The sequence below is a fragment of the Pangasianodon hypophthalmus genome, chromosome 8 (assembly GCF_027358585.1).
Source record: "Pangasianodon hypophthalmus isolate fPanHyp1 chromosome 8, fPanHyp1.pri, whole genome shotgun sequence".
Classification (NCBI taxonomy): domain Eukaryota; kingdom Metazoa; phylum Chordata; class Actinopteri; order Siluriformes; family Pangasiidae; genus Pangasianodon; species Pangasianodon hypophthalmus.
Window position 1 is genome coordinate 13366169 of NC_069717.1, and position 14369 is coordinate 13380537.

Genomic DNA, 14369 nt, shown 5'->3' on the forward strand with positions numbered 1-14369 from the left:
GGAGCAGTTAGGGGTTCGGTGCCTTGCTCAAGGGTCTCACCTCAGTCGTGGTATTGAGGGTGGAAGAGAGCGCTGCTCATTCACTCCCGCCACCTACAATCCCTGCTGGACCTGAGACTCAAACCCACGACCTTCAGGTTCACCTTTGGGTTACAAGTCCGACTCTCTATCCATTAGGCCACGACTGCCCCCTACTAACTACTAAATACTAACTACTTACCACATGCCTCCCTGTTACCACATACAGTTTAAATAGAAAAATATGTACATATTAAACACCACATATTTACCCATACCTACATGTGAAACACCAGATACTTACCCATACCTCTCCACTAAACAGTAGGTGTATATTCCATGCTTCCTATCTACAACCTGTGGTTTACAAATGTAGTGAAGTGAAGTGACTTGTGGCCAAGTATGATGACCCATACTTGGAATCTGTGCTCTGCATTTAACCCATCCAAGTGCGCACACACAGTAGTGAACACACACACACACCGTGAACACACACCCGGAGCAGTAGGCAGCCTTTTTTTTTTGCTGCGGCCGCCTGGGGAGCAGTTGGGGGTTCGGTGCCTTGCTCAAGGGTCTCACCTCAATCGTGGTATTGAGGGTGGAAGAGAGCGCTGGTCATTCACTCCCCCCACCTACAATCCCTGCTGGACCTGAGACTCGAACCCACAACCTTCAGGTTCACCTTCGGGTTGCAAGTCCGACTCTCCATCCGTTAGGCCACGACTGCCCCCCTGATAGATATGAAATACCAGATACTTACCCATACTCATTAAATACCCATTAAATAGCAGCACTTACCACTTGCTTCCCTGCTTCTACCTGTGGTTTACACACAAATACATGCAGATATTAAACATCAGACACTTACCTATACCTATCCATTAAACACCATCTACTTACCACATGCTTTCCTGCTTCTACCTGCAGTTAACTAACACACACACATTAAGATATTAAACAGCAGATATTTACTCATACCTACCCATTAAACACCAGATACTTACCAATACCTACCCAATAAACACCAGCTACCTAGGACATGCGTCCTGCTCCTACCTGCAGTTTAAAAGGAAAAACATGTAGAAATTAAACACCAGATACTTACCCATATTAAACAGCAGTTACTTACCTCAGGCTTCCCTGCTACCTGTGTTTTAAATTAAAAAAAAAATGTTGGTATTAAAAACCAGATATTTACCCAAACCTTAAACACAGGTTACTTACCACATGCTTCTTTGGTATTAATGATGGTTTGTAATTAAATAGTTTAGACGTTTAGACGTTAGTCTGGACGTTTAGATAGTAAACACCAGATATTTACCCATTTCCATCCATTTAACATGAGGTACTTACCTCACACTGCTACCTGCTTTTTACACAGGAAAAAATGTAGAAACATAAAAATCTACACAAAAAAACATATCTTTACCTATACTTACCATTAAACAGCAGCTACTTACCACACACCTCTTTCTACTACCTGCAGTATAAATAGAAAATGTATATATTAAACACCAACTATTTACCCAGATACATAACTGGAAGCTGTAATTCATCTTTCAGTTCTTTTCATGCCATGTCCCTTTTTGTCCAGAAAACGTTTTGTTTATGCTTTGCCGTTGCCACACTGTCCCATGAGTTTTGTGTAATCCTATGCCGTCCTCCTATTAGTGACTTTTAGATGACTTTCATAGCAGCCATCACACTCTTTTTAAAAAAAAAATAAAAAATTGGTTGTTGGTTGTCTTGGTCACAGTGGCACTAAATCAGCCGTTAGTAAGTATGTCACATTATGTGTTCTAAGACACCGATCTTTTATATCAACATATTATCAACATACTGTATTATCATCATTATATTAAATATATCTAAAGCAACTTATTGTGGTCTTGGCAATTTTAGGCAGGCTAATTTACACAAATTTTTTTACAGTTAATGTTTTTTCAAATCTGTTGCTTTTTTTTTTTTTTTTACAATTAACAATCACAGCAATTAGATCCAGTTTGTTAACAACATGTAGATTATTTCTCAACTCTTTCCCCTGGGGTCCATGTATGCTGGTACATCAAAATGCTGAATGCTTGAAGAGGCATCTTGACCTCTTAGATGACGTACGCTTTTCACAGTGCTGTACATATTCCATACATTAATCAGATTTGCATTAATTACAATTAGATTAAAATATCATTAAACAAAGACCTTAATCCCACATTAATCCCATAACCAGTTACTTATCCCATATTTAGCACATACTTGCCTAATAGTATGGCTATTTATTCAAATTTTTAGCCATTAAATACCAGATACTTACCCATACCTACCTATAAAACACCCGCTACTAACCATAGACTTCCCTGTAAATACTTTTACATCTATTAACCAAACATTTAGATATTTGATGCCAGATACTGACGCATACCTTCTTGTTTAACACTAGCTACTTACTTACATATTGAAAAATACTTATGTGCCCCATACTTATTATTATTAGCTAACACATTTTTTGCTTAACAAATAACAGTTATTTACCGAACTGTAAAAAGTGCTACCAGTAAATAAGATCACCTCACCTGAAATATGGACTAAAATCACAGAGACTGATGTCCTGGGCCTGGACACGGTCTCCTGAAATGATGACATTCTAGAATGTACCACCCTATGATGTGTAGCAGGTCATGATATTCCCTACTGTGATGCGTGCACACAGGCCCTTTTGAGAGTTCTAGAATGCTGACATCACAGTAGAGCAATTCGAATGCTGTGATGTCATATCAGGTAGTCTGTTTTTGTCCTTTTTTGGGGTGGGCTGATAAACTACTCAAGCACAACTTTCTAGGGGCGTGTTGCAATCAGCTCCCTAGCTCAACAGTCAGGGCACTGATCAGGGACTTGGCCATTTTAAGGGCTGTCTCAATCGCAAAATCCTTCCAGTGCACTGGAGTGTTTGCTCCCTAAAAAATCCCACAATGCACTGCAAAAAACAGGGAGCATCGATGCTCACTATGTTCCCTTACTGGAAATGACGTCATATTTTCTGAAGCCTCTCAGCTCGAAAAAAAAAAATTTCTAACTCTCAGCCAACTTCATCTACAAACGTAGTAGCTTTTTATTGTTGTTGAAGCTCTCAAATCATTACTTACTTTAGTGAGTTGTCGCTTTATTGGCATTCTATATACGGTTTGTTTAACTCTAGCGACTTTTAAGTGTTTAATGATTTCAAAAAATCCACTAGCTAGCATACGATCCTGCTTGAAGTACCATGACAGAAACATGTGTGATTAAGCTAACAAATTTATATGACATATAATGTCAAAAATATTGGTCCTGCCAGTGTTGAATTCGATTCGAATCAATTCAAATTTATTTTTACTTTTACCCATTAAACAGCTTTTAAATTTTACTTTTAACAATGGACATTGTCACAAAGCAGCTTTACAGAAATAAATACATTCAAATTAAACCACAATAAATAGTAAATATGTGAATTTGTCCCTAATGAGCAAGTCAGAGGAGACGATGGCAAGAAAAAACTCTGTGAGGAAGAAACCTTGAGAGGAACCAGACTCAAAAGGGACTCCATCCTCATCTGGGTGCTAATGGATAGTGCAATTATAAATAAATCCCTTCTATAACGATGTACTAAATGGAACTAAATAGCGCAGTTGTGCACCCAGTAAATTCATCACGGTTTTCACAAGAAGTCCGGTTTGTTAAACCTATCCACTGCCCACTGATGGAGTCCTGAGTACAAAGCTGCTCGTGGCATCTGCAGCCCCAGAGCCACCACAGCAATCGCAGTCCCAAGCCATCACAGTACAACTCCCCATATGAGATCCCCAAGCCATCTCCCCAGCCCCAGTGGGGCCATGTGGGGCCGCCCCCAGCAGCAGCGAGTGATCTCAACCGATGAGAACTCCAACCAGAAGCAGGGCATCAGGAAGGATCAGGCAGGTCCGGAGAGCAGAAGGGGTCAGGATCACTGGCATCTCAGGAATAGCATGTGTTGCTCGGCAGAGAGAGAGAGAGAGCGAGGGTGAGATTGTTAGGAAAGCTTTTGTCCTGTAATGGTTAAGGACAATGTACTCTGTGTGCAGAGTGCAAGCAGGGACTCCGGCAAGACTAGCTATGACAGCATAACTAAAAAGGAGAGCCAGAAGGTAACACAGACATGAGGGCACCCTGGGACATAAAGCAGCCAGCAACTCCACCGACGACAAACCTGAGGGAACGTGTGAGAGTGGGGGGGCGACAGCATCCAAACATCCCAGTTCACCACAGCACTCTATGCCTGTGAATCCTCCAGAGTTGTTCCTTTACCTTTTAGAAAAAACTATTCACAAAAGGCTTGACTAAACAAATATGTTTTCAGCCTAGACTTAAACACTGAGACTGTGTCTGAGTCCTGAACACTAACTGGAACGCTGTTCCATAACTGTGGGGCTTTGTAAGAGAAAGCTCTACCCCCTGCTGCAGCCTTCACTATTTGAGGTACCAACAAATTGCATGCACCTTTTGATCGAAAAAGCGTGGCGGATCATAGAAGACCAAAGGTTCGCTCAGGTACTGCGGCACGAGACCATTCAGTGCTTTATAGGTCATTCATAGGTATTTTATAATCAATACAAAATTTGACTGGGGTGTTGACGTTTTACAACACAATGTAAGTAGTATGTAGTCATGTGACCGGAAATTGAGTCATTGGTGTCCCAGTGTGTAGTGAGCCAGGGTTCTTACCAGTGCCTGAAGTCACATACACGATATACTGATTCACGACTTAGAGAACTAGGGAGCTGACTGAAATGCACCACTAGATGCACCTAGAAACACATCTATGGCTAAGTGTGATGTGCCGTCTTGTGGCTGTATTCAGCGCTGAAAAAAACAGCACTATACTTTAACACACAAGTAGTACTGTATTTTTACACTGTCAATTGAATAATAGAAAATATATGTTTTGTTTGGGATTTCTCTGCAGTGCAATTAATGTAGTTTTTGCACTAATAAGCATTTACAAGACAGCTGTCAGCAGGAGTATCTATCACTGACATTACTATATACACTCACCGTCCACTTTATTAGGAACACCTGGACACTGCACATTCATGCCCTTAACTTATCAGCCAATCATGTGCCACAATCAAAGTCACAGAGATCACACTTTTTCTGCATTTTGATGTTTGATGTGAACATTAGCTGAAGTTCTTGACCTGTATCTGCAATTCCTAATAAAGTGGACAGTGAGTGTATAACGTTATGCTAATGTTATATATGGTATTATAATAAATTATATGTATATGCTATTAGCTTATAATATAGTATATACTTTATACTATAATTATGTAGTATTCTATAATTAATATTATGGTATTAATACTAGCGTATGCGAAGCTGTATTGTGACAGTGTCATGGCACTGATTTTACACTCACCGTCCACTTTATTAGGAATTGTAGATTCACTGCACGTTCATGCTGTTATCTAATCAGCCAATCACATGGCAGCAGTGCAATGCAAAAAAAATCTTGGATACATCTAAAACCCCCACTTTACCTTACATACATGAGAAGTACACTGAGCTACAAAAGCATGATGTTCTAATGTACAGCATGGCTGGAAATTGTAAAACACGGACTTGTTACAACAACAAAAATGTTGTTGGTGGTAAGTTTTTGTCAGTTGTTATGATGGATTTATGCGTATGTCATGTAGCTATGTAAACATTATGGTTACCAGTATGAGTAAGATATAGGCAACCATCACCTGGAGAAACTATGAGAAATTCCTAGCTCTTCTTACTATTTATGTGCAAAGAAAGAAGCGTGAATGTGGAACACACAATGAAAAAATGAAATACTGTACTATTTCTGTCTGTAGGGAACTACTATGGTACGCCACGGCCGGTCCACATTGGGCCCGACAGCCCACCTATCACCTACCAGGAGCACCGCAACCTGCTGCGGAACTTCCGCACACGCAGCAAGTCCCTCAGTAACCTGGAGAAGGCTGTCGAAGAGGGAGACAACAGTGAGGAGGATTCTGGTCTCTCAGGTACCAAATGAAGTTACATCAGCAAAAAGACCATTGTATTACCATTGATGAGCCTCTCAGTAGTTTTGTTTTAGTTCGGTGAGGTCTGTTTTTCCAAATTAATCAGTATTGTGATGAGTTAGAGAAAAAACTGTAGTGACGAAGGTGAATAAATAAGGGTAGAGGAATTTGAAAGGTATGCTAATGCTGCATTTATTTTTAAATGTTTTGCCACTGTGTTAATACCAGTACCAGTAGATATTCTGTAAAATGGATCAGTGTGGAAGTGTGATTTAGGGTTTGTCCCAAGTGAGAAATGAGTATTATACCCTATGATAGAACTGATAATAATGCTTTTGTAATTTCACATTCTAAAGTATGCTGCAGTAACCTTCAATTTATTTTATAGCTTTGAAATTAAGGCCATAGGTATTTTGAATTCTAATGTTCAAATGCCGAGGGAAGACTTGGTATTTGAAGCCTGTTCCCTGCATTATGTTTCCTCTGCCTAGCGGGTTCTGCAGGAGCGAGCAGTGCCCCCACTACTACTATTGTTTCGCCCAATCAGACGTGGGACTCAGGTGGACCTCGGGATGGTGGTGTCCCGATGGAGAACGGTGCCCGTGGAGGGGCATTGCCTGAAAACTGGGAGATGGCATTCAGTGACTCAGGAGAACCTTACTACATCGAGTGAGTCAGACACTTCTTCTTTTTTTTTTTAACTTCCATAGCAAGACTTTTTACGTACCATATTGTGGACCATAATATTTGAACATACAGTCAGTACTGTCATGGGAACCACAAGAGCAACTAGTCAAAATAATCTTTATAGAACACTGACTCTGACAGATTTATGGCATCTATGTACATAAATGGTTATGGACGAAGTAGTCATTTAATACATTATGAAGATTTCATACATGATGACAGTTATAAGTGGAGGAAAAACTCATTTAATGTGCGTACATGTTTTTAGTCATAACTCAAAGACGACGAGCTGGCTGGACCCGCGGACTCACAGCAAAGAGGTGGTCAGCAAGACAGAGTGTAAGTGTGTGCGTTGCATCTCACTCCTGCCGGTCCTGTGTGTGATCTGTGAAGACTGTGTGCTCTTCCAAAGCCTTTTCGTTTTGTCTTTTCTGCATCTCTGACATTAATAAGATCTGAGAGCTTATTTTCTTCCTGTGCTTTTTCTACTATCCAAACCCCCATCCCAACCCCAAGTCTTTTTTTCAAGCACCTAGTGATTTTCTAGCTGTCACTCAAGCTCAGGTTATAGTCCGAATAATGTATTTTCCAAAGATTTGTTACAAAAACATGCATGCAAAAATATTTTCCATGTTCTGGCAAACATACTGTTTTTTACAATGAAAAAAAGCTTGTTTTCTCTAAATATTTTCATGCTGGTACAGTTTAATATCCAGCAGAGGGCACTAAAGTTTAACAGTTCCTTTGTATGCTGTGAAATACATCTTAAAATTTTAATCTGAATAACTGAAATAAGCGCATCATCTTTAATTATATTTTGTGTGCGTGTATGTGTGCGTGTATGCGTGCATGTGTGTGTGGATATCTCCTTGCCTCAGTACCTCCATTCACAGACCAGCCATCTGAACTGAAGGGCTATTCCATCCACACACGTCTCTCAAAAGGGCCAAGAGGTTTTGGCTTTAACATTGTAGGGGGCAGCAGACCCAGAGAATTCCTGCAGGTGTACAGCGTCACACCTGGAGGCCCACCTGCCCTTAACACAGGTATCCCTGCGCTATGTATAAAGCTTTCACTGTGTGATAACAACCGGAGGTCTCATCCTTTCAGAGAAATGTCTACGTTAAAGACATATGGGTCCTATCAACAGTTTTCAATTTCGATCTGTATATTCAGTTCCCCAGGACATGAAGTGATGAATGATGAAAATTAGAAATGGACACTAGAGGGCAGTCAAAGTTCACGATAACATTTTGAGCACGTCGGGCTGAGCAGTGAGGTTCCAGAAGTAATTTATAACTGTGATGAATTTTACTTTTACGGCTAATGCATAAACCTTAAAAAAACTGGCTTACTATTAATTATGAGATGGTTAAATTATAGTAACAAACAAAATTAAAAATACAACAGCAACAAAAATTGGACTGACTCATGTCCTGTCAATCTGATTTTGTTGTTGTTGTCTTGGTTTTTGTTTTGTTTGTTTTGTTTGTTTCAAAGGGGATTGATGTTGTACTGGTGAACAGCTGGATTACCCACAATCCTAAAGTGACACCCTCCAATCAGAGCTATCACTGTAATCATGGAACTAACAAAGGCAGCGTCTCTGCAGTGAATTTTTATCTTGGCCGCCAGAAATTAAAAATGAATAGCTTATCATGGATGCAGGTATTAGTCCACGTTCATCTTCCAGGTTTGTAAATAACAGCACTTTAGTGAATTAACCAAGAAATAAAATTCTGAAATAAACTTGAAGGCAAAGAGTAGCCTTTTCAGTGGTAGGGACTTATTACACATGTCTGGTTTCTCTGCTATAGTTGAACAAGGAAACATTTGGGTCTTTTTGTTGTACGTATATGTAATCAGTGGTTGCAGCGCATACCTTAAACTGAAAGTTGTCTGGAGCGGGAAATATTAAAGTTGATAATAATAGGTTTGGTATTATATGTATAAGTAAACCTATTATACTCCCTGTAGGCTTCTGAATAACTTAAAACAATTACAACAGAAGCTTAGGTGTAGCTCCTAAATAAAGACAGAGCAGTTTGGGAGCCATGCTGAAAATATTGGTGCTTACGAGTTAAAATATGTGTTCCATAATTGATTGGCAAATGGCTTTGTATATGCAAATGTACAATGACCTCTCAGTAGTGAGCACCAAGACAGTTTCGTATCTTCCCTCAGCGTGAGAGATAGAGTTACATGGCAGAATAAATACAAAGACAGAGAAAAGATGAAAAGAACACAGATGGATAAAATAATTCCAGCAAAATAAGTTGCTCTCTATTTATCTCTGTCTCCCCTCAATTTCCTTTGTCTACTCTCATTAACTTCTCTCGTGTTTGTCTCTCTTCCTCTTTCTAACTGATTTATCCTGACTTACACCTTCTCTCCTTTCTCTACCTTGTTTAGTATTTTATCTCCCACACTGCCAGTGTAGGATTACAGTGATGTGATAGGGGGTTGTTGGGTATGAATCTGCTGATCTGCTCTTAATCCTGATTGGGATGGGCTTTTAATCCTTCTATCCCTCACCGCTGCCACTGCCTGCTCACGTGTGCACTCTGATGGTCTCAGTAAGGAACGAGGACATGAGAGGCAGGTGTTTGAGTGATGGAGTTGTCTTCTTTTCATTTAGCCAACTTAAACAGGCCATTTTCAGCAAAGTTCACTATCACCATTAGTACAGCTTTAGACACTGCTACAGTCTGATTTGTGATAGAAAGCTGGTCAGCTTTTGAGTAGCCCACACTTCCTGGCAGAACTGGATGATAGTAGCTTCATTGTAGCATGCATGTAGTTAAGGCAGGACATAAAATCATTGTGGTGTTTATTAGGATAAATCCAGTACTCATTGTCAGTCAGAACAAGTAAAAACATCTATATATCTATATATATCTATAATCCAAACCAGCGAGGGTCAATAACAGGGAACACAGAACAGGAAACTAGAAAACAGGCTTGGACTTAATGTCCTAAATGCATGATAAAACATCAAAACTAGACAAAGACACAACCGGATTTAAATAGTTAAACTAATCAAGGGCTGAACAGGTGAAGTGAGGAAATCACAGAACAGGAGCAGAGACGCCTGACATAAAAAAAAACATATGACATGAATTCAAAACCAAAATATGAGAACTGCGTTCGATTTGAACTGCATCGAGAGGGGAAATTCATGACATTTACATATATAAGGAGTCACACTTGGGATGACAGGAAGCTCTCTCTTCAAACAAAGCTGAAGGTGGTTCTTCACCCTGGATAAGATGTATGTATGACAGCTGAAATGTATGCTGAGATGGTGGGAAAGACAGGTACAGCTGAATATCGTTAGCATAGCAAAGAGAAGCACAAGCATAGGAGCTTGACATACACCAGTTTTCATCATTCTCGGCCCTCCACACCACCCTGTACATTTTTCCTGAAAGGATTAAAGTCATCTGAGTGGCAGTTTAAAGACAGTTTATCAGAGAACGTGCTGGTTCACTTTATTAAAAGCTGCAGATAGATCCAGCACTAAACTGAGGATTTGTCGACAGATCGCAAGGTGTTCACAGCAGTCAGAATGACAGTTTTGATGGATTGGCTGCTCTTGACACAAGCCTATTTGATTCTGTTCAATTCTAGATAGCTTTATATTGTGACTGTATCCATTACAGGGTTCTTCTGCAGGTCTGAAAATGTATGAAATTGAAAGACATTCATTTTCAGACAGAAAAACATGAAATTGCTACAGAGATTAAGGTTCTAAATACATTGTTTTTAGACATTCCCTTATTTTCTGTCCTAATGTGTAAATACATTGTTTTTAGACATTCCCTTATTTTCTGTCCTAATGTGTATCACATTAAATATTCTTCTTTTTTTTATTATGTTGAGAAAGTTACCAAGAAACCTGAGCATAGAGAGTTGTGTCTGGCTTTTTTTAAAACAAAGAAGCAATCTTGCCAAGCTTAAAAATTAAAGTAGAACTTTTTATAACTTAGAATCGTTGTTATGAGCTCTCTCTTTCCTTCTTTCTGTTTTTCACTCTCTGTCTGTTTCTGTCTGCCCATGACCTCAGCGGACATCCTGGTCTACATTAACGACACATGTGTGCTGGGTATGTCCCACAAGGAGGTGGTGGAGATGCTGAAGGCCGTGCCTATGGGCCACAGTGTGGATGTGGTGCTGCGTAGGGGCTATCCCATGCTTTACAATCCTGATGGCTGCCCCAAGACCAGCCTGTCTTCACCCTCTGACCCCACCCCGGGGTCTGCCCAGGCCCCACCTCACAATCTGAACCGTTCCACCTCTCATCACAACGGTTTCTACCCCCGGATGCAAAAAGAGCCTTTAGACACCAACGGTAATGTGGCAGCTCCGCCTTGCTACCACATGCCCAATGGAAACTCAGTAGACAGAACTGTAGGAATGGCAGGCCTGCCCTCAAATCTGCCAATGGCAAGGTCGGAGAGACTGAGCTCAAGTCACAGTGATACAGAGGTCAGCACTGTCGTCACACGCAGGTAATATACACACAAATACATAAACTCACCATGGAGTTTTTAGTGAACTGAGTCTTAGCCTTGGAAACTGGTGGTTAGCAATAAAAAGAAGAGAGCAGAGAAACAAATTCAAGAAAAAGTAAAGTATATACACTACTACAGTAGAAGTATATACAGTATATACAGTAAAAGCACATTATTGTATATACAGAATATGGTGGTTTGTAATAATATGCATGTAACTGAAAAATTATTAGCACCTTTCACTAGCAACTTGCAATTGTATGTGTTTTTTTTTTTAAATAAATTAATCAATTAGTGAAATTATAATTATTCAATTAGTTGAATTAGTAACCTTTGAATTAACAAAACTTGTCATACAAGTTTTTTTATCTCATACACATGTGCCAAAATTACTGATAACCCTAAAATATTTAAAACAAATGCAAACTAATTGATGTCTCAGTCTCTAGAATTACCAAACAAAGCATTACTCTCTTCATTAATTTTTATTGTATACAGCATGATTTGTTATTTTGTGTTTTGACTACATTTTGTTTTCATCTGTAACATGATTCCGGATCATAAGAATACTAGATGGAAATTTTCTCATTAAACTTAATTCCACAATTTGCCATGCAAACGTCAGTTTTCTACAAGCACCCATTTTTTCCAAGGAGAAACAATTGAATGCATTAGGATCGGAGGTCAGGAATAGGAACTTGGACATGTAACATACGAGTACAAAGGAACAAAGCATTAAAAACCATTGTTATTCCCTGGTGTCCACTTGGGCTCTGAGACTTGAGCAGGAAGGCTGTTTCTAACATTTTCCAGGAATAACAATATCAATCCCATCAATCAGTTAAGAACACAATTCTAGGGAAAGCAAAACTCTTGTACCACACTCTGAGGTTTTCCAGGCCCTGAGTAGGAGGCCTATACATACAATATAATATATACAATATAGACATTATATGCGGTACAATTTGTTCAGCTGCTTTTAAGTTCCAATCAGAAATGTTAGTAGACTACATGCACACAAAGTTCTGTATAATTTCTCCATATTTCTTTTGGTTTGGGGATCGCCTGTACCACAGGTTTGATCAGAGAATTGTACTGAATTTAATTGGACCATATTATAACTTATTTGCATAATAATTATGAAATATTGAATTAATATGTTACTTGTTTCCCTGTTGTGTCACATGGCTCTATATGGTAACTCAAATAACCACTGTTTACTGAAAAGCATCTCAGAATGTACCACATTATGGCAGATGGGATAGAACAGCAGAAGACCATGTTGGTTTCCACTCCTGTCATCCAAAAACAGGAATTTGATACAGTGCAATGATTTTCCATTCTTCAACTGTCCAGATTCAGTGAGCATGTGCCTGCTGTAGCCTCAGATTTCTGGTCTTGAGTGATAGGAGTGGAACCTGATGTGGTTTTCTGCTGTTGTAGCCCATCAGACACAAGATTTGACGTGTTGTGCGTTCTGAAATGCTTTTTTGCTCACCGTGGTTGTAAAGACTTGTTATTTGAGTTACTGTGGACTTCATTTCAGCTCAAACAAGTCTGGCCATTCTTCTTTGACCTCTTTCATCAACAAGGCATGTTCACTGGCAGATCTCAAATCAGCCTGTCTGGCACCAACAAACAAGCCACAGTCAAAGTCACTACGATCACATTTATCCCCTATTCTGATGTTTAATGTGAACATTAACTGAAGCTCTTGACCTGAGTCTGCATGATTTTATACATTGAGCTGTTGCCACTTGATTGCTGATTGGATAACTGCATGAATAAGTAGGTGTCCAGGTGTTCCTATTAAAGAGTCCAGTGAGTGTATAGCAGAAATCAGTGGTCATCTGTAACTTGTTTTCTTGTTAGCGTGAACTCAGTCTTAGAGATTATTCTTGGAGTCTCTGTTTAATGTCCCAATCTCCAATGTCACAGTAACTAATCAGACTCTGGGTTTCTGCCCAAAGTGTCAGTAAAACCAGAGTTTCTCTATTTTGTCATTTGGTGATGTTCAGATGTATAGGTTGTGTATCTTTATTCTTTCTCTTTATGTCTCCTCTCTTCCCTCACTTGACCAGAGCCTCACTCATTCGCAGCTACAACAACAATACCCTTCCTGCCCCATCTCTGGCTCACCAGAACTCCAAGTCTTCCGAGAGTGATCTGTCCAGTGGTGCCCTCCCTCTGCCGCAGCCTGAGGTAGGCAGTGCACCAGCGCCACCAGGTGCCCCCAGTGCCCAACGCCCACTCGTGCCCCCAACTGAGCTGCCACCCTGTGGCTTCAATGGCTGCCCGGCCAGCAACCCCCCTCGGCCTGCCCCAGGCAACCTGGGATCGCCTGGGGCTGGCACAGGAGGTGAGCTTGTGCCTGTGGCCCTGGGGAGAAGCGAGGGAGGGGGCATGGGCTTCAGCGTGACAGCAGGCGGGCAGGGCGGGCAGTTGGCGCTGATCAAGCGGGTGTGGGACCGGCGCCAGTGCCCGTCCCTGCAGCCGGGCGATGCCATCATCAAGATCAATGGCGCTGATGTGCAGAGCCTCAGCTTCGCACAGGTAACTTGAGCCACCTGTTCAACTAAATTACATTTTTATTTTCATTGCATTAACATGCATGTGCATTCATATGTAATACAGAAGTGGACAAATGGTATCCTGGGAACCTGGGACAAATAGATAACGTATCTGGGCTGTAGGTCTTTCATTATCAGTTGCCTGGACAAGTAGGTTCTGTATGCTTTTGATATGATGGTCACCGGTAGTTCTTTTTTTTTTTTTTTTTTAAACTTTACTCATCCAGCAACCAGAGGGGAAAAAACTCTACTTTCTACTGAGTTTCACAAAAGAAGACTTCATTTGATATGTTTGTTTAAACGTAATATGCCACAATTGATACATATATTTTCAGAATTCATTTTCCTGCACATTTTTTTTGTATAGTATGTTGATTTTTTTGTTTTTTTTACATCCACAGGTACAGAGAGTTCTACAGGAACATACAAGACAGGGTGAGGTGGTCTTACTGGTTTACAGAGGAGGTAAGCATACAAAATACATTATAGTATAGAATATTACATACTACATACAGTACATGTTCTATACATAT

General features: G+C 40.2%; 1 protein-coding gene across 3 annotated transcripts in view; it reads left to right on the forward strand.

Moving 5' to 3' along the window:
* Positions 1-14369, forward strand: part of magixa (MAGI family member, X-linked a) — a 61200-nt gene that overhangs the window by 27730 nt on the left and 19101 nt on the right. For all 3 annotated transcript variants that reach the window (XM_026913672.3, XM_026913655.3, XM_026913646.3), the window contains exons 5-11: positions 5892-6065; positions 6557-6734; positions 7021-7091; positions 7631-7798; positions 10819-11263; positions 13348-13819; positions 14238-14301. In XM_026913672.3, the coding sequence (XP_026769473.2) occupies positions 5892-6065; positions 6557-6734; positions 7021-7091; positions 7631-7798; positions 10819-11263; positions 13348-13819; positions 14238-14301 (1572 nt within the window). The remainder of the gene's footprint in view (positions 1-5891; positions 6066-6556; positions 6735-7020; positions 7092-7630; positions 7799-10818; positions 11264-13347; positions 13820-14237; positions 14302-14369) is intronic.